Genomic DNA, 24,088 nt, shown 5'->3' with positions numbered 1-24,088 from the left:
TATGGAAACAGCAATGGGGAGATGAAATTTTGTTTTCTCATGGGACTATGCACTCAGCAGGTGTTATGGTGTTATTTAATAGATTACCAGGTAAGATAACTGAACATAAAAGTGATATGGGTGGACATTGGCTAATGATGGTAGCAGAGATACATGACCAAAGATTCATCTTAACATGTGTTTATGGATATAATAATAGAACAAACAATAGAGCCATGATGGAAAGTTTAGGATTACTCATAAACTAGTGGAAAATTAAGTATCAGACAGAAAAGATTATTATTGGTGGAGATTTTAATATAGCTCCAAATTCCTGGATGGATCGAATACCTCATAGAGGTCAGCAACCTGAATATGATGATGATCTAACCAACTTATGTACAACTATAAACACAGCTGACTATTGGAGGATATCTAACCCCACCTCCTTAAAGTATACGTGGAACAGTGCTTCAGATAATTCTCGATATTCAAGATTAGATTACTGGCTTATTTCTCAGATGTTATGCAGGGATGTAACAAAGTGTGGGATTTCAGCATCCCCTCTTACTGATCATTGTCTGATTAGTTTACAGTTTACATTTGTTCAACCAGATAGGAAATCACACAATATTTGGAAATTTAACAACAATTTGTTACTAAATGAGGGGTTCTGCAAACAGGTTAAAGCTCTGTATCAAAGTGTCAATATGCTTGAAATGTCAAATTTAAGTTAATGGGAATGGTTCAAATTTAAACTCAAACAGATAGCAATTAAAACTGGAAAAGAAATATCACAGGTACACAAAGGTAAACAAAAAGAATTAATTGAAAAAATAAATAAGTTATGTAACAATTTGGATCTTTCAACAGAGGAAAAGGGAGAGTTGCATGCCCTTCAAATTCAAATAGATGAGCTCTACATGAATAGAGCAAATGGAGCATTTATAAGATCAAGAGCCAGGTGGCTTGAACAAGAAGAAAAAAATTCAGCCTACTTTTTTGGATTAGAAAAACACAGGCAAAGTAAAAAAAAAATAATTGTAAACTAAAGATAAATGATATAACAATTGGAGATCAAAAACAAGTAAATGAAGAAATATGGCTTTTCTACAATAATCTATATAAATCAAACTTCCAAGATACAGATTGTAACTTCCTTTTTGAATCCGTTAAAGACAAAATTAAAAAAATAAATGAAGAGGAAAAGAGCATTCTAGAAGAGGATCTAAATATAACAGAAATAGAAACGGCAATAAAGCAAATGAAAAATGAAAAATCCCCAGGAAACAATAGAGTTCTATAAACACTTCTGGAATGACATCAAAGATCTGTTATACAAGTCTTTTAAAGAATGTATAGAAAAGGGAAGTTTATCCTCTTCCATGAAAACAGGATTGATAACTCTGTTGCCAAAACCAAATAAGGATTTAATGAAACTAGATAACTGGAGGCCAATAACACTTATTTGCAATGATTATAAAATATTAGCTCTTGTATTTGCTAATCGACTTAAACATGTTTTGGCCGTACTGGTGGATGAGTTTCAGTCTGCTTTCATTAAAGGTAGGAACATACATAACAATGTCAGATTAATTTTGGATATGATAGATTATCAATCCCTCATTGAATCAGAAAGTTTCATTTTATTCATTGATTTCTTCAAAGCATTTGATTCTATTGAACACAATTTTTTGATTCAAACTCACCCAAACTCTTCATTTTATGCACTCAGCTACTGGCATACTTGATTTTAAATCACTCTGAACTAAAAGGAATTAAATTTTTTGACTATGAATTTCGGATTAGTCAGTTTGCTGATGATACGGTATTTTTTCTAAAAGATAAAGAGAAAGCTTTAAACGTAATTTCTATATTTTCCAAAGCATCTGGTTTGAGTTTGAATTTGAACAAATGCGAACTACTTCCACTATATCCTTGCAGAGATGATGAGATATTGTCCATTCCTGTAAAAAATGAGGTGAAATATTTAGGAATAAAATTAATTAAAGATGTCAAATTAAGGGAGGAAAGAAATTTTCATGAAAAACTAGAGATTATGAAAAAAAAAAAAAACCCTAAATCATTGGCTTATAAGAGATCTATCAATTTTTGGCCGAAACATGTTATCTAAAGCGGAGGGCATATCGAAATTGGTTTATCCATGCCAATCTTTGTATGTTAATTCTCAAAACATTAAGAAAGCGAACTCCATAATATACAATTTTATATGGAGAAATAAGACACATTATATTAAAAAGTCACATTTGGTTAAAGATACTAATAAAGGAGGTTTAAAAACACTAGATTTAGAATCAATGGTAGGGATGTTTAGAGTAAATTGGATAAAAACCTTTCTGTCACAAACTGAATCTATCTGGTTTCATATCCCCAAAAATATATTTAAAAAAGTAGGAGGGTTTGAATTTTTGTTACAATGTGATTTTGAAGTCACAAAATTACCATTGAAATTGTCAAAATTTCATGAACAAGTGTTGAGATACTGGAAAATGATATTTGTCCACAACTTTAGTCCACATAGCTCCACCTTGTGGAACAATAGAACAATTACATCAAATAGAAAAACCTTATTCAATCAAAAATGGTGTGATAAGAAAATAATTTTTGTTGCTGACCTGTTGGATGAACATGGTTCAATCTTACAACTCAACTCTTTAAATGAAAAATTCAACATGCAGTGCTCTTATAGGGAATACAGCAAAATATGTAAAGCTATTCCACTTCCACTAATACAGTTGATAAAAAATACTATCTCTCATTCCAATGTACAGATAGTCCTACCAGATTTAAAAATTGAACAAATGCTAATTACTGATAAAAAATGCAATAATAAAATAATACGAAAGGTGTTCATGCAGAACCTTTTTTATGGTCATACAAGGGCAACAAACATTAGAATGAGAGAAAGTAATCTAAAAATTGTAAACAATTTTACGAAATATCTGAAATGGCCAATCACCCCAAAAGCCAAAGAATTGCAATTTAAAATTATTAATGGCTATTATCCAGCTGCAGAAACATTAAAGAAAAGGTTTGGATTTGAGGTTGAGCCATGTTGTTTTTGTAATGTGGATTGTGAAACTACTGAACATCTTTTTTATTCTTGTTCAGTGACATCACATTTTTTGGCAGGATATTTTTGACTGGTTAGGTAATAAAATAGAAAATATCACACCAATTGATGAACATCAGATTCTTTTATATAAAGATAATCTTACCAAAGAATTTTCAGAACTGGTCAATATTATTATAATTTTGGGCAAATATCATATCCATTCATGCAAATGGAAAAATAAACTGCCCTCAATAGTTTGGTTTAAAAACGAACTAAATAAATATTTTTTTTCCTTGAAGCTGTTAAATGTATACATGCCTATTTGTAAATTGAGTGAAATTGCAACGAAATATTTGGTTTTTTGAAAGTCTAATATGAATTAAGTGCCTTGTTTTCTTCTTTTCCTTTTTTGTTTTATTTTAGTATCTTTTTATGTTTACAGCCTTGTTGATTTTATTTATAATGGGAATATCCTTGTATTGTAACAAGAATGCACACGTTCCTATCGAGAGCTTTTGTATATTATTGAAATGTAAATAAAGTTTACAAAAAAAAATAAAAAAAACGATGCTATCGAGGTATTTCGCCACTACTCGCATTAATGGAGGACCAAATTAAGGAAGATGCTAAAATGGATTAACGGCGATGCAGCTGGGCGTGCACGACGACGGAGACATTTTAAACGGGCAATGCTCGCTTGTTTTCGGCACCCCCGTGGCATGGATACTAATGACGTCAGATTCTGGGTGAGTCATTGATCTCTACCGATTGGTTAGGGAAAAATCAAATTCCCTCCCCCTTGTAAATCGCCTTCAATGGAGGCGATGTCAGACTGAAGGTTCTGGGAGCTTCAGTCTGACACTCAGGCTACTACTAAGTCACACCCCAGCCACCCCCCTCCTCTGACAAGTATAGAACAGTCCCTAAAATTATGCAAGTATTTTAATAAATTGACCAAAGAATAAATCTTAAAAGGCCTTTATTCTGTAGTTTCTATATATTTCTTTTGTATATCCTTGCTGATTGTTGACTTTTTGTTTTATGGTGATTAGACAAAGGGCTGCTTATCCTGTATCTGTTCAGCACAATTCAATGTGTGTTTCCCTTTAATAACAGGAGGAAAAAGAACTTCGGAGGGGGGTGTCCACCGCTTAGTCTGTTGACGTCGCGAAAGGGTAAGCAACAGTATTCTGCTCCATAATCTCCTGCTATAAAATCCAGGATCTACAAACTAAAGCATTGCAGCTGCCTTTCTGTTGTCAACCTGCTGAGGTTTAATAGCGCAGCGACTTGTTGGGACTCGGAGCACGGTGGAGACGGAGACAGAGGGAGACAGAGAGAGAGCCAGTCTGTGGCCAGAGCAAAAATAGCTCCTTGTCCATCTCCTTGACAGCAGCACTGGACTGTTCTGGCAAATGTTCATCTCAACTGAATTTACTTTACATTATAAACCTCTGCTGCTTCAACACGGAAATATCAAGCAAAGCACATTAAGTAGCGCTACTAATATTTCACGCTTGTAGAGCAGTAGGACATAGGCAAGACCAAACTGTCTCTGTACCAGGCTGTAAACATGTTTATCTCTGCTGTAAAGTTTGGCATTCTAACATGAGGGACTGTGGGATTGACACTGTTATGGAGCCAGATCCAAGTGGCCATTAGAGGAACTGCAGTTTTGGGCACTATCGCATTGGTCTGATTTGGAGGTTTTTTCTTGTGTAATGCGGTGATAACAAGTGAAGACAAGTGCAGGACATAGAAGCAGAAGAAAATATAAACTGTCAGGTATTAAATCGGAACACAACATTACAAGAGAGGTGAAAACATCAATTGCAATGAAAGATGAGTGCCATTTCACAAAAGTTGAAAATTAAATAATTCTAATATCAGTACATAGATGTTATGAATTCTTACAGTAAATAAAGTAAGAATGGACATCAGAAAAAAGTTCATTTCACATCAGGGGGTTTAGTCAAATATTTTTTGTAATATTTAAAAACGCTTCACTTTTTTGTTGTTCCCATGAGCAAGAGCGTTCAGCATTGAGTACATTCAGTCAAGAAAAGATGGAAAGAGGGTTGTGAACCTACAAATGTATGATTATGAATAAAGAATTTCCACAATAAAACCAAGAAATGAACAGCATATTTCAGAGACTTGTTACCCATATCATCATAGTAACAGATTTTAGAGTAAAAACAATGAGTGACATTAGTAGTACTGAAAACATAAGGGCTTACATCTGACCAAAATTCCATTGTTATTCTACACTGAAAGAACAGCATTTCATCAGGATGTCCACAAAAAGATCATCAATGTCGACATATCTGGAAATTGTAGAATTTGCTGGACAGATTTTATACAAGATTTTGAAATAAACTTCTTTGACTTTGTTAGGAATACAAAACTTAAAAGGTAAAAGCTATGTTTTTGCCACTTAATCTCCTCTAAATGTGAGTTCCAGTAAAATTTCCCTCTTTAGGTGATTTTGTTTGTAGTTTGAAAAATCTGACGAATATGTCTGTTATTACATTTCTGGTCAACTATGCCAAATCCATTCAAAAGCAATGCAAATGGAGCCTCTGGGGTGTTTCCTCCAGCATAAAATAAGTGATTTCTTATACGATGGATTAAACCAGAAGGAATGGCTTTGATTACAGAATTTTATTCTTTCAAAGGAACTTGAAAGTGTCAAGATATAAAAAGCTCATGGGATAATATACAGCCATGATTGTAAAAAATCAACAAAACATTAACAATATTTCTTTGGAACCACCTTGGAAAGAAAAAAATATTTGTTACTTATGGTACAAACACTCGTTTATCCCTTTCTCAGTGAAGCTCATTAATGAGAGGAGGTGACTGTATCGTGTACTTGTGTGTATATATATATATATACAGTACAGGCCAAAAGTTTGGACACACCTTCTCATTCAATGCGTTTTCTTTATTTTCATGACTATTTACATTGTAGATTCTCACTGAAGGCATCAAAACTATGAATGAACACGTGGAGTTATGTACTTAACAAAAAAAGGTGAAATAACTGAAAACATGTTTTATATTCTAGTTTCTTCAAAATAGCCACCCTTTGCTCTGATTACTGCTTTGCACACTCTTGGCATTCTCTCGATGAGCTTCAAGAGGTAGTCACCTGAAATGCTTTTCCAACAGTCTTGAAGGAGTTCCCAGAGGTGTTTAGCACTTGTTGGCCCCTTTGCCTTCACTCTGCGGTCCAGCTCACCCCAAACCATCTGGATTGGGTTCAGGTCCAGTGACTGTGGAGGCCAGGTCATCTGCCGCAGCACTCCATCACTCTCCTTCTTGGTCAAATAGCCCTTACACAGCCTGGAGGTGTGTTTGGGGTCATTGTCCTGTTGAAAAATAAATGATCGTCCAACTAAACGCAAACCGGATGGGATGGCATGTCACTGCAGGATGCTGTGGTAGCCATGCTGCTTCAGTGTGCCTTCAATTTTGAATAAATCCCCAACAGTGTCACCAGCAAAACACCCCCACACCATCACACCTCCTCCTCCATGCTTCACAGTGGGAACCAGGCATGTGGAATCCATCCGTTCACCTTTTCTGCGTCTCACAAAGACACGGCGGTTGGAACCAAAGATCTCAAATTTGGACTCATCAGACCAAAGCACAGATTTCCACTGGTCTGATGTCCATTCCTTGTGTTTCTTGGCCCAAACAAATCTCTTGCCTCTCCTTAGCAGTGGTTTCCTAGCAGCTATTTGACCATGAAGGCCTGATTGGCGCAGTCTCCTCTTAACAGTTGTTCTAGAGATGGGTCTGCTGCTAGAACTCTGTGTGGCATTCATCTGGTCTCTGATCTGAGCTGCTGTTAACTTGCCATTTCTGAGGCTGGTGACTCGGATGAACTTATCCTCAGAAGCAGAGGTGACTCTTGGTCTTCCTTTCCTGGGTCGGTCCTCATGTGTGCCAGTTTCGTCGTAGCGCTTGATGGTTTTTGCGACTCCACTTGGGGACACATTTAAAGTTTTTGCAATTTTCCGGACTGACTGACCTTCATTTCTTAAAGTAATGATGGCCACTTGTTTTTCTTTAGTTAGCTGATTGGTTCTTGCCATAATATGAATTTTAACAGTTGTCCAATAGGGCTGTTGGCTGTGTATTAACCTGACTTCTGCACAACACAACTGATGGTCCCAACCCCATTGATAAAGCAAGAAATTCCACTAATTAACCCTGATAAGGCACACCTGTGAAGTGGAAACCATTTCAGGTGACTACCTCTTGAAGCTCATGGAGAGAATGCCAAGAGTGTGCAAAGCAGTAATCAGAGCAAAGGGTGGCTATTTTGAAGAAACTAGAATATAAAACATGTTTTCAGTTATTTCACCTTTTTTTGTTAAGTACATAACTCCACATGTGTTCATTCATAGTTTTGATGCCTTCAGTGAGAATCTACAATGTAAATAGTCATGAAAATAAAGAAAATGCATTGAATGAGAAGGTGTGTCCAAACTTTTGGCCTGTACTGTATATATACGTAGGTAGCATGTATCCAAGCATCTATGTATGAGTTTACTGTGTACTGGGTGTGCATGTGTATATGTATCTATTTTTTTGTTTCCCTTTATTTATTGTGTTGTTTTTCTATTTGTAACTCCTATGCAGCAATTTTTCCCTTCATCCAAACCAAATTTCTCCCAAGGGAGACCAATAAAGTAACCTTAACCTTATGGTTATATAATCATTACTCCATCACTGAGTTTTATGAGGATAAAAACTGGGATGAGGCAAAACTTCCAGGCAAGAAGGGATTGCTGATGAAACTTAGATAAAGAAACAGGAAGTTTGTGAGGTGAGTAATTACACATTAATACAAAAGAGAGATCACCAAGCCTCGGAGGTTGCCACTAGGTAATGTTATGTTATCACATGAAACGTTTCACATTATAACAAGACAAGTATATTGCTACAACATGTTTTTTTTTATTTTTTGTTTTTGAAATAAAAGTTTCTTGTTTTAAATGTGAAAATACCTTGTAAAAAGATGAAAACATCTTGTTGTACCAAGAAACTTTTCATGTTGGGGCGGCTGTGGCAAAATACTGAACCCCAAATTGCTCCCGATGGCTGTTCCATCAGTGTGTGAGTGTGTTAAAAACTGAGTAGCAGGTGGCACCCTGTATGGTCACCTTGGCTACCAGTGTACGAATGTCTGTGTGAATGAGTGAATGTGACTCGTAGTGTAAAAAGTGCTTTGAGTGGTCGGATGACTAGAAAGGCGCTATACAAATGCAGGTCCATTTTCCATAACCTAACAGACCAACCAAAACACTGACTGACGAATTCTAGTTTAGTAGCTTTTTAAGTTAGTTTTTAGTTTTCCTGCATTTTCTGACTGATGCCAATGGATTAAACAAGTTTTTTTTTTTTTTAAATTTACATTGAAGTTCTATATTTTGCTAGGCATTATTGCACACTGACATTTGATATGCCACAAATTTGATATGGTAATCTGATGAGATGTGGCAGTGGCTCAGGAGGGAAGGCAGCAGGTTTGTTAATCACAGGGTTGATGGTTCAAAGTAGCTCACTGCCATTCTTGTATTTGTGTATGTGGAATGTGTAAATTGTAAAGCACTTTGGATATCTAAATGCAGCCATTTACCATTTTATCAGACCCATGTGACACAGCAGAACATGCATTGAACCAGAGATTTCTGTCACTGCACATCGTCTTGTGTCTCCGAAAGGAATTAAAAGCTTTGTTGGAACCTATTAACTTTATTTAATGATCTATACACCATCTCAGTCATCATCTACTACTGTCTTCATTTCTTACAGTAGACAGCCTCACACAACATGTCCTCTCCAGAGATCTCCTCTCTCTCCTGGGGCCACATGAAGGTGAAGGGATGCTCCACAGGCTACAAGGACTGTAAGGTGTGGCCTGGAGGCAGCCGTGCCTGGGACTGGAGAGAGACCGGGACCGATGTGAGTGGAACCATAATCGGAATATATATATCCATGTGCAGGACTGCATGTTGATTGCAATAAAATATGAACAGACACCAAAACAACAGAATAAGCCATAGCATGCTAATGTTTCCCCCACAAACAGTGATCCCACATTATCTTGCGTTTTCCTCTCCAGCATTACCCGGGGGTCCAACCTGCTGATCTGGAGGAGGTGCTGAAGAAGGGAATAGACTTGCTGATCATTGGCAGAGGCATGAGTGAAGCTCTGCAGGTAAAACTGATCTACAGAGCTCCAATTTATTAAGAGATAAAAGGGAATACCAATCATTAGTTTAGGGATTGAGCCACAATTTCAAATATGAATCAAGTCCTGCTTTTCTCCTGCTTTTATCAAAGGCTAGTGGAGTCAGATAAGTCAGTGCAGTTTGAGGTGTTTATTGTTCACTTCCACCATCATCTATCTGGTTTAGGGTGTTCCTTTTTAAAATTGATAACCTTCTACGTGAAAATGGAGTGTATCCAGGTCAAGGGTGTAGTAAGGGGCTTTAAGGAGACAGACACTGTCAACACAGAAGGCATTCAGGTACAGTTCTGAGTGTAGGTCATCTATGTTTTGGCAGCACTCTGGGCCCAACACACATTCAAAATATTAAGACAGGTAAAAATACACTTTAGGTTGTGTTTACATGCATATAGCACAAGTGAAACACAAGCTATTAGACAGCTACATTAATTGAAATAGGAACGTATGGGTTCTGTCAGACATGCAGACATAGCTGGCTGGAACCCTTTCTGTAGAGACTCACTGTTAATCTTTTTGTGCTGTTTGTTATGTGCTGCTTCCCACTGCGCATGTGCGAATTACATGTACGTTCTGAGTGAGGAAGTGCGGAGGCAGTCGTTATTGAGCTAACACTGTTATCCTTTCTGTAGAGACTCACGGTTAATCTTTTTGCGCTGTCATCTCCTCTCTCAGGTTCCCTCCTCCACTCTGGACTTCGTGACAAAGAAAGGTGTCGACGTCAGAGTCTTGCAGACAGAGAAGGCCGTTGCTGAATACAACAAACTGGCTAGCAAGGGTGCCAAGGTGGGGGGGGTCTTCCACTCTACCTGTTGATAATGTCACCTTTGCAGTGCTGCACCAACTGTCTGATTCTAATTTCAAATGTCACCTTAAAATCAAATTGAAGATGCAATTCAAGTACAACTGATTTTAGAGGCTAATTCTGTGGAATGTTTCAGTACAATGACCACATGACAGATCCTACAGTGGTGCTGTTGGTAAAAGCTAATGGATGTTAAGTTTAGTACATGTATTTTTGCTTGTTTGATACACAAAATAAAATTAGAATGAATCATCTCCATCACATGGGATTATCTTTATCAGAAACAATTGTAAAGTCCAAAAGTATTCTCCATACAAATGACACACCAGGAATAAAAAATACTCTTCTGCTTCCTACCACTTAACCATACATTATATTTATTTGCCATTTTGCCCAGATGTTTAAAATGAGTGTCTTTTAAAAATGAAAACAAAATGGCTTTACTTTTTCTGTTCAGTTTTGAATCTGGAAAGTGAAGCAGTGAGCATCCTCTTTAAAAAACAAGCCAAGAAGCCCATGTACGTGAAAGCTGAAAAGAGTTAAAGCCTCATCTGTCTGTCTCTCTGTCAGTTTTTTGTTTAAGAGTTTCTTTAGCGTCTGGAAGGTTTTGGCATGATGTAGACTTTGACAGGCTTGCTAAATGGAATGGTTCCCTCTACGGCGGCCTCTGGCGGTGGGAGACTGTCGATGCTCTCGCTCCATCCCAGCTTGGAAGCTGAAGAAGGGGAGCAGAGGGAGGTTGAGGAGGAGCTGTAGGCCAGCAGGAGACGCACTTCAATTTGAGATGGCTCTGAGACGTGAAGACAGAGAGGGTAAAAACAGTCAACAAAGGAAACTAAGGCTGCTGGGGAATAGTCACAAAAAATGATGTCCCATTTTCCTAGACACTCTTCCTTGACCTCAATGGAAAATGTCATGAGGTCAAGAAAAGATGTGATGAAGAATTCATAAGGACTTAGGAAAGGTAAAAGCGGTGCTAAAACAATGCAGCGGCACCTCCACTAGGCTCCATAATTATTCAGCAGTGGATGTTATTGAAGTGGGTCTGCCATGGTGAAACTACAGTGCTCCAAAGATGGATGACTACGACTACAACTGTGTTGTGTGATATAGGCTGGACATGGACAACCCAGTGAAAAATATAACTTAATTTACAAAGTTGGAACTGAAATAAAACAGTCGCAAAAGTGAAAATTCATAGTTGTTGCATTGAGAATAGTTGCTCTCCCCCGTTTGCTCATATTTATGGACATAAATCCCAAATATTATGATTGTATGAAAATAATTTTGCAAGATAAGCATATAATTTGTTTTCATGAATGACTGAATGGTGCAATGCTTTAAATGTTACTGCTGTAAGGAATTTTGGGACAGTATTCTCCTTTTCTTTCATAAAGGATAGTCTAGTGTGTCTTAGACTAAAGGAGATTATAGAAGGTGAATTGAAGAGCCTTTCCTTATCATCAAGATTATTTGCCCAGCTCTTATCATGGCTGCCCTTTAGATGCCTCCACCTCATTTCACTCAGGAACGTCAGAAAAGCAGCCTCAGTCAAACTGTGGCCACACTAAAAGTTTGGGTTTAGTTTTCATTTTGGTGGCAAATTGCGGACAGAGAATACCTGCAGCCAATCAGTAAACAGGCTCCTGTACGTGTTGACCGACGTTAAAAGAATTTCTACCTGCCTATAACACATGAACACTCCTGCCTGCAGATAAATTGAACAACTGCAGTGAGCTACACTTTGCCGCTACTTGGTATATTTTTGGCGTTACACCCTTGTAAAAAGCAGATGAAAATGAAAACCTTGGAACATGTCACTGAAACTGTAACATCAGATTTGTGTGTATTATACTGACCTGTCCATGCAGTGTGTGACAGGTAAACCTGTGTGATGAGTCTGTGTCTGTCAGGTCCAGGTTTTCTGAAGTCTCCAGGTTTAGGATGGATCACATGACTCTGTCCGTCTGGATACAGAACCTGCAGAGACAGAAGGCGCGTGATGCACAGAGAGCAGAGGATTCAGCCAGTGTTCGTATCAAGAACGAGTGAGTGAACAGTTAGGTGCTGTACACGTGCCGTGTTTTTTCTCAAATTCGTTGTTTTTAATGAAGATGCTGTTGCAGCGCATATGCATTCCTGAGTGCCTATTTTTCAGGTCGTAACAGCTGCAGCCTGAGATAAACATAGTTCAACTTTTTGAACGCAGCAGTGTGCATGCACCATGTCTTGTGATGAGGGCCAACCAATCACAGCTGACACATATCTTTTCCTTCATCTGTAAATAGCAGTCTGTGATAAATATGGAGGAGATGATGGTCATTTTAGTGCAGAGCTGCCAGAGCTTTACATCTGGCCCACAGACAATAGGCCTACACAGAAACAGCGCCCGTAAGAAGATCAGCTCTGCGCTCAGGACTTTACTTTATGTAAATAGGCTATGAGATGGTGCTTGTTAAGGTTGATTTAGCAAAACATTTTTATTTATTAAAACACTTTTATATTGATTTTTTTCTGACCATTCTAAGGGATGGAGAATCTAAATGTGAGAAACAACCTGATCATAAAGATGTCAATGGTCTTGACAGACCTTTTTTCAACAAGAAAAGATGAGTTGTTTTTTTCATGAATGGTTAAACCAATGAATAGTGATGCTTTAAAACAAATTGCATATATATTTACTGTATTTTGTCATCACAACTCAAAATATCCTTAATTTCTTAAGTATTTTCAAACAGTGCGTCAAAAACCTCCTAAGATGAATAGTCTGTACATAATCAACAGAATGCATCATAAGCTGACTGTATCTTCAGAAAACCGAATCAGAACAGTATTTCCCGTTTTCGTTATCCAGCGACACTCATATTTATTTTTTTTAAAACTTTTTTTTGATTGTTGACGGTCATTACTCCTGAGCCTTTGCTGGCTCTTTGACCAACAGATGGTTTTGTGTGCACATGAAGCCTTGAGAGATGAACCCTCATTGTGAAAGCTTCAGTGCTTCGTGAATCTTTGTCTCACCATCACTAGCTTACTTTTCACACAAATGATTACTTTAACAATATCATTAATAGATTTAAATGTGCCTTGAGCTTCCTCATTGCCTCACAGTTGGCCACGCTTGTTGAAAAAGGGGGTGCAGTCCACTTTAAATGATGTGAAAGACTGTGATTGGCTTACAGACACCTGATCAAGTAAGTTTGTACATTTGGGGGGAGCTGATGACAATAATCATAGATCTAGACATCCTAGAGAAGTTATGTCCTTTGGAATGGATGGGGGAGCTGAATGGGTTCTAAACCAAAGTAGCTGTATTCACAATCACTTCTGCCACTTCTGCAATAAAATCAGCAGCAGTGACCCATAACAAGTTTTTCTGACCCCAAACTTATTCTGAAAAGCTAAAAATATTGAAAAGCTTGTTTCAGCCTAAAAAACAGTGAAGATGGTCAAAACCCAAAACGCTGAGTGAGAAACTGAACTGGTTTTGTTCTTTGTACATCAAACTGACCTGTACTTTAACAGTGTTCTGAGGATTCTGGACGTGCTCCAATGTTGCATCAATGTCTAGCGCCACCACCAGGCCACTTGTAAATCTTAGCGGGTTGTCAGACTCCCCCGTTGGCTCAATAATGGTGGCTGTCGCCCGATGGATCTGTCAGCCAACAGGAAAATGTTAATGAAAACCAAACAGCACTTGGTTGATGATACTGTGGGTCATTTCTGTTGATTGTATAACAGATTTTAACAGATTTATGTGTACAAATTATTTTAAGAGTTAAAAAGCTCCAAGAATTCATACTAATATCATGGTGGATTTGCAAATACACACTGCTTTAAGTGTGAAAGACTGTACAGGAATGTCATCTTTGGGGCAGTGGTCACCCTGTCTATCTGTATTGACATGTTTATTCATCATACCTGCTCAGGGAGTCTGAGCTGCAGCAGGCCACTTTGTCTCAGGGTTGTCTGGAGGATCTTCACCATCTCCACTGGTTTACAGGACGACAGCCGGGGCATCAGCTCCAAAAGCTTATCCACAAAACTGTCCTGCAGGTGGGGCAGCTCTGCCAGAAACAACCTGACAGTTTCAGATAACATGAGGTAAAGAAAAAGAATGAGAGGAGAGCATTCAAAGACTTGATAGTTAGCCTGGTAAGTCTACATAGAAAGACAAAACACAGTAAGTAGTAGGGACACTCTACCAGCAAAAAGTCCACTGTCAGTAATGTTGCTAGGTACACATCCTGCACTGTTAGACAATGCTGCTGGCAACTAGCTGCATATGCAAATAGACCACAATGGCACTAAATGTCAAGGCCGCACCCCTTTGGGGGGATAAACAACCAAAGATCCTGCTGATGTCAATGTAATTTGACGTGTATTTGGAGTTTAATCTTGATAAGTTTGTATGCATTTTTTTGTTAAACAAACATTCGTTTTATGGACATGTCAAATAATTGTTTTGTGACCTTGCATGAACCTGAACGTCGGTGATATCTTAACAAATTAAAGGTGGTCGCTGTCATGCCCTTTAAGGCTTCCCCTATCAAAGTGATTCAATCAAATATGTACATTTGAATGAATCACCAGGTACAATTAGGCTGAGTGCTGTCTGTAAATAACCAACCTGTTAACAGCCAACTGATTTATCTGCAGGCTGAGATTTAGTCTGAAACGACAGTCTGATGCTGCTGTAATGTATGACTGTGCTTTCAAAACATTTTCTCTCTCTCTCTCAAAAAAAAGTTTCTCTCAAAACATTTTTCTTCTCTCTCTCAAAACCTAAGTCTTTGCGCTCATGTCAGGATTTTGCTTTCGCTGTGAAAATAATGTCATGGGCGGGGCCACGTTCCTTTTGGCTAGTCTCAATCGAATTGACAGCTGGGTGAGGATCGTCTTGGGAGTCGAATTCAACTGAATCATTAGGCTGGTTCGAGATGAACTGCGCCTCGCTTGCAAAGTAGATGAGAGCAGGTGGCCGCAGCGGGGAGCGGTGACAAAAAGCTGCGGTGAAGTCGGACAGTTTCCCGACAGTTTCCAGCAGCCTTCAGTCTGTACAGGAAGTCACAGACACACTAACATCCTGTCTGGAATGATGTCAATTCATTAAGAAAGTGATCAGACCCATGTATCAGTTTGTTTTCAGTCTCCAGTTGTTTTAATTATGATAGATTAATTTATTAAAATGCTTTACAGGTGATCTGTAGTTTATGTTCATGTTTTATCCTCCATTTGACATGAATTCTCCTGTAAATCAGCATCATATCAGTTTGACCTGTCTCCTCAACTACACAGGCTAAATAAACTGTGTTTGACTATAAGGTTCATATTTTCAGAGAAAAAAAAATACTAGACAACAGCTTTCATTAAGGCTCAGTCAGATACAGTCAGGGCTTCACATCTGATGTTATTTTAAGAATCCTCACATCCCACTGACCACAAGTCTCTGTGTTGCTAAATAGAGTGTGCCAGGGCTGACGTCAAAACCCGGAAGTTTAGCATCGCGCTGGTTCCCGGAAGAGAAAGTGAATGTGATTTTTGCATTGCGTTTTGGATTATGTCAGAAAATAAGCTCTGTGGCTAACACAAGTTTATGATACTTAACAGGTTTTGTTCAGTGAGATAATCTTCACATATGAACACCTTTCATCACGCATTTGAAGCTTAAATGCGATTGCCAGAAGTAAAAAGCTAACGTTAGGCTTTAACGGACTACATGACTACTCCACGGTCGCATGACTCTTTACGTCACCGCCATTAAGCTTTCAACTGATTTCATCCGCTTTATTTTAAAAACACTGTATAATGGGGAAATCGGACTGTTTAAGCTAAATAAGAAGCTGTAATGGCGGATTGCCAGCACTCTCGCCTGTTCGGGGGTGATGACGTTTAATGTCCCTGACAGGGTCTGTAGTCGTATTGAGCAACTTGTTAGCAACTGCCTTTTTTACAACACGTAAAAGCTTCAAAATTCACAAGTAGGTTATTTACTGACGTGTTTTATGTCGTAGAACAAAACCTGAAACTCGCTTAAGCTTTTGTTAACCACAGACCTTATTTGAGGCATTATACCAAAATCCCATTCAAAAAACGTACTGACTTTTAGACGAGAGAACCGGAAGTGCTAAAAGCGCTAATGGAGTTCTGGGTTTACTGGCACACTCTATACTTCAATACTTAAAAGAGTCCAGTGTTGATATACAATAGACTATGTAGCCTATCGCTTATGATGAATGTATTTAGTCTCTGACAATTACACTTCACCATCAGTCACACATGTTTTCTGTTAGAAAAAAACTGAACCATCGTCAGTTTGACAGCCTTCTTACCGATGAACACGTTAGCCATCGCCTGTCATACCAAGTACGTAGTACAGTGGTTAAGCCGAGGAGCCATGCTTATGTGTTTCTTTGACTTATGAGAGGAAACTACACTTCTTCTCTGCCATATTTTTTAACTGACAGATCTAATGAGTGGCACAGATATCTATGTGCAAACTGATTGAAGGGTGTTTCTGCATCAATTTGTGTCTCACTGTGTGAGAGTAAACAAAGCTCGTGCATGTGCGCCCAGCTCCACAATGACTGACATATAAATGCACTTGAGGCTTTATGAATCCATAAGCTCCATAAGTTTAATAGCCGGTCATAAGGGGACCTTCAGATAACTTTATCAAGCAGCCAACGGGTTAGTGAGCGGGCTAACAGTGGTCCTGAGCGGAGTCTCCGTAATTATGGCAACGATGACGCTGAGTGACAGACCTGCCATTATGTGACAATGTCACAGTGACATTCTCCTCTTGATTTAATATTTCTCCAATATGTCTCGTTAAACTCTTTCCACAGAAAAACAGGACAAATTGCATCCTGTACTGAATCAGTAAGGGACAGTACATTTTATTTTTCAATATGGGATGAGGCAACTCTGTCGTCTCATGCCTTGGTGTGGTGCTGGTGTCAGTCACATCACTTATCCTCAGTTTTCCTATTGTTAATTTTCTCCAGACTTCCACAGGAAAAGGGTTTACTGCATTTCAGAGTTTTTCCTGGGAAAAAGAGTTTGTAACTTTTATGGATGCTACCATGCTGCTCAGTCAATCAATTAACTTCACTACTGAAAAGCTATTTGACTCAGAAAGTAGTGACGTCACCACCACGCTACTGAGAATGCTGTTAAATTCGTAAGGTCGCGCCTTGTTGTGAGCTACTTCCAACACTGATTATTCCTGACAGCATGAGTGCATATGAAATCGGTCATTTGCATGACTGGTTGACAGCTCTGACTTTCAAAAAAGGAAACAAACGTGTTTCTCATTTCTCTCATTTCAGAGACTTTTCTTATTTTCTCTTTTATATATTGTCCTTAAATAAAGCTAGAGTTGGGGCGTCAGTAGCGTAGTGGATAGTGACGGCACCCTATGTACAGAGGCAATGCCTCATTACAGCGGTTGCGGGTTCGATTCCGACTTGCAACCCTTTGCTGCATGTCATCCCCCCACTCTCTCTCCCTCCCCATTTCACACTGTCCTGTCAATTAAAGGCAAAAAGCCCAAAAAATTAATCTTTAAAAAAAATAAAATAAATAAAGCTAGAGTAATACAATAAAAGCACGCAGTATTTCTTATCCGATTACTCGATTAATCGCCAGCATAACTGATAGAATACTCGAATACTAAAAGAATCGATAGCTGCAGTCCTAGTTGTCACACAGTATTATGACAGCATACGCGCTTTCCAGGTGAAGCTGGCTTTGTGGGAGGTTCAGCTGTCAAATGGTGACCCTGCTCATTTCCCTCATCTAAGAAATTTGAGTGCCACTGGAACTGATGCTGACATAAATCGGTACAAATTAAAGACAAGATTGCAGGACTGCGACAGGAGAACGTGAGACAGAATTCTCTATTTTTCGTTCGCCATTCACAGTCAAGGCTTCCGATCTGCCCGTGGACATCCAACTTGAGGAAACCGACCTGCAGTGTGATTCAGATTTGAAGAACAGATTTGCCTTGGTGGGCTTAGACGCTTTTTATCACTATCCTTTATCAGGGTACCCAAAATTGACAGCCATGGCTGCAAAGGTTTTGTGCATGTTTGGGACCACTTACCTTTGTGAACAACTTTTTTTCTGTGATGAGCATCAATAAAACAAAACTGCATTCCAGGCTGACACACAAGTGCTAAAATGACATTCTGAAAGTGGTAACAGCTCAAGATTTGACACCTAACATTGATGCACTTGTGAAGGCTAAGAGATGCCAGATCTCAGGAGCAAGTTAAATAGTTAGTAGCCTACTTCATGTAAAGAATGTCACAGCTTTTGATCTGTAAGGCAGGAGACAACTCAATGTGCCTCTTCAACAGCTCCCACTTTAGTTTGGTATAGTGAAGCCAGCATAACTGCACAAATGTATGTAAAAATGCACATGTAATTGCTGTGAGTAATAGAGTAGTAGTAGTAGTAGAGAGTACTGACTGGATGTAGAAAAACTGAGAGACATTTTTAAAATTTCATTATTTTTCTTAAGAAATTTCAGGCTGTTGATTATCTGTTTTGCAAATGCCATGTTCATTAAATGTGAATGTTTTCAGAATGCTTTTGCGCTAAAAGAAAATAAACAATATGGAGGTGTTACTAGGTTATTATGCGGTGGTTTTACTGGTCCGGCCCTCCTGACATTAAAGTGGGCTGTATGCAGCCCCCGAAATGAAATGAGTTTCAATCAATCAATCAATTTAATTTATAAAGCACAATATCACAAATCACAATTTGCCTTACAGGGCTTTACAGCATACGACATCCCTCTGTCCTTAGGACCCTTGCAGCGGATAAAGAAAAACTCCCCAAAAAACCCCTTTAACAATCAGCACAGTTTCAAGGTGGACACCCAAGATTAGAGTCACCAATTCAATATCTGACCCAATGTCTTCCCTTCTGTTCCAGGGTTATGATGTTGAGTAATGGCCAGAAAAATGTTTTTTTTTTTTTTTTTTTTTTGCACAACATTATGATGATTGACCTTTCGGATATAAAATGTCAGCACTTCATCATTTTATCCTATTAGACATTTGTGTGATATTTTGCCATACTTAGGGAATAAACTCTTGAGTAAAATGTTTTGTGAGGTCATAGTGACCTTAACCTTTGACCTTCGACCACCAAATTTTATTGTGTTCATTGTTGAGTCCAAGTGGATGTTTGTGCCAAATTTGAAGAAATTCCCTCAAGGTGTTTCTGAGATATTGTGTTCAAGAAAATGGGACAGACAGTTAGATGGAACTAAGTATGAACAACCTGACAACTTAATGTCTCCTGCCGAGACTATCGCTAGCATGGAGGCATAAAAAGGTTTATATTGCAGTAACACAAGGATCGTATTCCGCATAACATTAAGACATGTTCTATAATTTTTATGAACATATTTAAAACAATGGTCAAACCACTTTATATTCAAAACTTTACCAAAATATTCTGTTGATTCCAAACCCTTTCCAAGACTGGAAAATAGTCTTTAAAATTTCATAACTTTTCCAGGAATTTCATTACCGTACAAATCCTGTACATGTGTACATTGCCTTGTGTTTCTATATCTTGTTGAAATGCCTTTTTATGTCTGATGTAAAGCGCCTTGAGGTGCCTTATTATGGAAAGGTGCTGTACAATTGAACTTGCTTTGGCAGGTTTGACCAAATAAGATATGCTACGGTTACATGTTGAAGCTGGGGCTATTTTAACTACCAATTTAAAGCTCAAATGTCCTAAAAGACACAAACAGATAGAGAACTTACCGCTGAAATGACTCAATGTCCTGCAAAAACTTTTCACAGCTGCTGATGAGAGGATCTAACCTGAAGAGAAATGACAAATATCTGCATACAGATGTGATCCACATAAATTTTTGAATACTGACATTGTGGGGGCAGTGACTGAAAACACCCTGTCACCCTGTTTGGCGCTTGGTCCAGGGTATTTAAAGGAGGTTGACCTCAGCAGAGTGGAGACAATGCGAGGGGGCATGCTGATGGAGGAAGTCAGAGAGATATGGAAAGGAAACGTATATGGTGTGTGTGTGTCTGTCTGTGTACTAACCCTTGTCTGGTACGGGCAGTCAGGACGAGCTGCAGAGCTTTGGCTTGGAGGCGAACATGATGTACGGTGGCTACCTGTCTGCTTTCCAAACCACTGTACAGAAACTCAAGCTTGTAGGTTTCCTCCAAGATCTACAAACACAACCACACATTTAAACAGACACCCTAAATGATGTCACAGGTGTGGTAGTACCATTGTGTGCGCACTGACCTGTTGAGCTGCTGCTGTGGCTGTGACGTTTTGTTTGAAGCAGAGAGGGACAGCCATGTTCCACAGCTTCTCCTGCAGAGCCTGAGAAAATGAGGCAAAGATAAGACATTGAGAACTGCTCTTACACTTATGAGTCTTAAGCAATATTAATACTTATGCGTCTAATCGAGGCTGTAATATAAGCTGTAGCTTGATGTGCACCTCTCCAGAGTTGTAATTACACATCCTGGCAATGCAGAGGTCCTGTCTATTTTTGTATGCTGAAAACTATTTCCCTCAGTTGAAATGAAGCTTTTATTTACTTTTATATTACAGATAAGAAACAATAAATTGTGAAGACAATAAAGCCTCACAAAATAGCATTAAGTCTTTTGTGTATTTATCCTGGCTTCATATGGGGAGAAGAAATTTCTGCTAGTTGCTAGGCTAATTTATACAATGTAAAATGCCATAGGTTTATGCTAATAACGTCAGTATTTGTTGGGAAAGCGTGTTTAGAATAAGACAGTTGTTTTGTCGGTGAACCTAGTGAGTTGTAATAGAGCCCAATTTTGTAACGGTGTGTTTTGGATCGACTAAGCTTATAGTTAGGGCCGGCTCAGGCTTGCCTTGTACCAGCCCCTAGTTAGGCTGACGTAGGCCTAGTCTGCCAGAGGACCCCCTATAATACACCGTGCACCTTCTCTCCTTCTCACCTTCTCTCTCTCTCTCTCTCTCTCTCTCGTATCCTATTACTGCATCTTGCTAACTCGGCCATTCTGGATGTCACTAACTTGGCTTCTTCTCCGGAGCCTTTGTGCTCCACTGTCTCTCAGGTTAACTCACATTGCAGCAGTGCCTGGATAGTGTGACGTGTGTGGTTGTGCTGCTGCCATGGTTCTGCCAGATGCCTCCTGCTGCTGCTGCTGCTGCCATCATTAGTCATACTTCTACTGTTATTATACACATATGATTATTGTCACACATGTATACTGCCAGATATTAATATATACTTTCAACATATTGTACCACAGCAGCCAGAACTATAATTATAATATTATTACTTTCATTAATGTTGTTGTAAGCTACTGTCATTATGTCTGTCCTGCATCTCTCTCTGTCTCTCTCTCTCTCTGTCTCATTGTGTCATACGGATTACTGTTAATTTATTATGCTGATCTGTTCTGTACAACATCTATTGCACGTCTGTCCGTCCTGGAAGAGATGATATTGGGCTTTATAAATTAAATTGATTGATTGATTGATTGATTGAAATTGATAAACTTTACAGCACTTCACAGGAACTGAACCCCCAAATAGTGTTTTGGAGACACACCACCTTACAAGTTTAAATGCTTGCAACGGCATAGGCCACATACATAAGCTACGGTTTAAACTCTTCATAGAGCTGACACACAAGTATAAGTCCACCTTAAGGGTAAACAAATGGTCACACACACACACACACACACACACACACACACACAAACCTTCATGAGCAGCAGCTGGCAGCGCAGATATGTAGCACAGAAATCAGCAGCTCCAGCAAGCTCTGTCTGCAGCTCCCCCAGCCGCTGCAGGTCGCTGACAGGCAGGAAGAAAAAGACATTGACATAAATCTTCTCACTCATCTACCAAAGAGGCAAAACTCACCCATCATTTTACCTAATGACGTGCTCACATCATAAAACAACCACCAAACTTTGGCAGAGTGCTGGATGATATTTTTTAATCAAAAGTCATTACCAAAACCACAATTTAAACAAAAAGGGGAAATACTACACAATATAGCACATCATTCATAGCACATTATTAATATTGTCTTAAATGTAAAAGTCACGTTTGAGACAATTCTGAAGCTACTACATAAGGAAACTTTTTTAAGTGATGATTACTATTCAGGGGGAAAAAAAAATCAAAGTAGGGCTTCCTGCATGTTTTTTTCTTAAAGATGTAACATTATAAACATGTGTATGTATATGTGTGTAAGTATATCTGTTTGTGTGTACCGTATAGTGAAGTTCAGTAGGTCCTTGGCTCCGGGTGCTTCCAGGTTCTGAATGGTGCTGACCCTGTTCAGACTCTGTTGAAGGAAGAGCTGAGCTGATTCCACAGAACCCAAACCACAGCGTGAGTCCACCAAGTCCAGACCGCTGCCTGGCAACTAAAAGACGGGAGAATAGTTCAACTGCCATGTAAATGTGTAATATGTGTATCTGACCATAAAGCCTTGGACAATCTTTTCTAGGTCTGTAGTCTCGTCGACTAGTCGATTATTTGGTCGCTATGCTCTCATCCGAATTCTCATTAGTTGAATAATCGCCGTGTTACTTTCATAAGGAGAGAAGTGCTACATCAACAGCTTTCCAGGATTAATCCATTATTTCCTGCGGCGGGGGGACAGGCTAAGTTACCTGGGAAGATGGGGGTGTTTACACCTTTGTTGACAAAAAGTTGGACTCGCCCACCCTCACGCTCAGCGTCACTGTAACGCAGACCTCCTGTATGTCTCTGTAGCTGAAACCATGTCCCTCAGTGGAAACGAAGCTTGTATACTTGTATTTCACAGATATGAAACAATAAAGTGTGAAGACAGTAAAGCCTCCACTAAAATAACATTTTAAGTCTTGTGTTTGATTCAGGGATTTATACTTGGGGATTTATCCTGGCTTCATATGAGCAGAGGAAATCTCCGCTCGTCGCTAGGCTAATTTTTACAGTGTAAAATGCAATAGGCTGGCGCTAATAACGTTAGCATGTTGTATTTGCATGGAAAACGTGTTTAGTATAAGACAGTTGTTTTGTCGGTGAATGTTGTGAGTTGTAATGAAGCCAAATGGTGTACCGTTACCTTTGTTAGATGTTGCTGTTGTCCCTGATTTCATATGAGAAGAGGAAAAGATCGCTAGACGCTAGGCTAATTTATACAATGTAAAACGCCATAGACTTGTGCTAATAACGTTAGCATGTTGTATTGATGGGGGAAATGTGTCCAGATAAATACAAGTGTTTGTCTGTCAATGCTGCGATTTATAGTGAAGCCAATTTGTGTACTTGTGTTTGAAACTGTCTCTATTAAGCCATGTTTAATGTGTGTTTTGAATCAAATATATAAATAAAGTTTGATTTGAACTAAAGTTTACAGCACTTAACACAGTCCTCCACCGCCGACTAGTGTTTTGGAGGTGTAACTGCAGAGTGACACAGACACACCACGCAGAAGTAAAAATAACGTGCAGAGTTTCCCCCCCACGACTAATCGATTAGTTGAAGATTATGTGCGACTTTAGTCGACCAAGATTTTCTTTGGTTGACTGCAGCCCTAATCTTTTTGCATTTAACGTCCACGAAAGCTGTGGTCACATGGAAACGCATGCACTCAGTTCTATTCATAGTATGAGTGAAGGGCTGCATCAGCCCCCAACAGTAAACAAGAAGGGCTGGTCAGTGAACTTAATGTCCTCCTACTGCTAACGTTGGGTGAAATATCAAACAAACAAAAACTAACTTCACTACTATGCAGCGGCTGGCTTGACTGCAGTGTTATGGACTGGACTAGAGTGTGGAACAAGAGCTGCATGTGCTACATATACAGCCCCTGTGGTCACAACAAATGGGCTGCATGTGGATGTCTGCATAGGGGTCCGTGTGAACCCTCATGGACCCAGGGGGCAGAAACTATAAA

General features: G+C 39.0%; 2 protein-coding genes across 3 annotated transcripts in view; one reads left to right on the top strand and one right to left on the bottom strand.

The window, feature by feature from the left end:
- Nucleotides 1-4,165: 4,165 nt before the first annotated feature.
- On the top strand, nucleotides 4,166-10,383 carry aamdc (adipogenesis associated, Mth938 domain containing). The gene is made up of 4 exons (XM_033631003.2): nucleotides 4,166-4,230; nucleotides 8,885-9,034; nucleotides 9,195-9,290; nucleotides 9,996-10,383. Exons 2-4 carry the CDS (start codon nucleotides 8,903-8,905, stop codon nucleotides 10,134-10,136), a joined length of 369 nt encoding a protein of 122 aa, XP_033486894.1. The 5' UTR covers nucleotides 4,166-4,230; nucleotides 8,885-8,902; the 3' UTR covers nucleotides 10,137-10,383.
- Nucleotides 10,383-24,088, bottom strand: part of ints4 (integrator complex subunit 4) — a 41,242-nt gene continuing 27,536 nt past the window's right edge. For both annotated transcript variants that reach the window (XM_033631001.2, XM_033631002.2), the window contains exons 16-24: nucleotides 22,413-22,567; nucleotides 21,894-21,987; nucleotides 20,425-20,505; nucleotides 20,215-20,345; nucleotides 19,914-19,973; nucleotides 14,047-14,206; nucleotides 13,637-13,780; nucleotides 11,985-12,105; nucleotides 10,383-10,915 (exon numbers count right to left, since the gene is read on the bottom strand). In XM_033631001.2, the coding sequence (XP_033486892.1) occupies nucleotides 10,716-10,915; nucleotides 11,985-12,105; nucleotides 13,637-13,780; nucleotides 14,047-14,206; nucleotides 19,914-19,973; nucleotides 20,215-20,345; nucleotides 20,425-20,505; nucleotides 21,894-21,987; nucleotides 22,413-22,567 (1,146 nt within the window). In that variant the 3' untranslated portion in view covers nucleotides 10,383-10,715. The remainder of the gene's footprint in view (nucleotides 10,916-11,984; nucleotides 12,106-13,636; nucleotides 13,781-14,046; nucleotides 14,207-19,913; nucleotides 19,974-20,214; nucleotides 20,346-20,424; nucleotides 20,506-21,893; nucleotides 21,988-22,412; nucleotides 22,568-24,088) is intronic.

This window comes from Epinephelus lanceolatus, chromosome 4, assembly GCF_041903045.1.
Source record: "Epinephelus lanceolatus isolate andai-2023 chromosome 4, ASM4190304v1, whole genome shotgun sequence".
NCBI classification, from domain to species: domain Eukaryota; kingdom Metazoa; phylum Chordata; class Actinopteri; order Perciformes; family Serranidae; genus Epinephelus; species Epinephelus lanceolatus.
This window is presented reverse-complemented; position numbering and strand designations above follow the sequence as displayed.

What these genes read in the sequence shown, in the direction of transcription:
- aamdc (XM_033631003.2), top strand. Translation starts at nt 8,903, where the DNA reads ATGTCCTCTCCAGAGATCTCCTCTCTCTCCTGGGGCCACATGAAGGTG. An exon ending in GGAGAGAGACCGGGACCGAT is followed by an intron (nt 9,035 to 9,194) that starts GTGAGTGGAACC and finishes TTTCCTCTCCAG; the next exon opens with CATTACCCGGGGGTCCAACC. An exon ending in GCATGAGTGAAGCTCTGCAG is followed by an intron (nt 9,291 to 9,995) that starts GTAAAACTGATC and finishes CTCCTCTCTCAG; the next exon opens with GTTCCCTCCTCCACTCTGGA.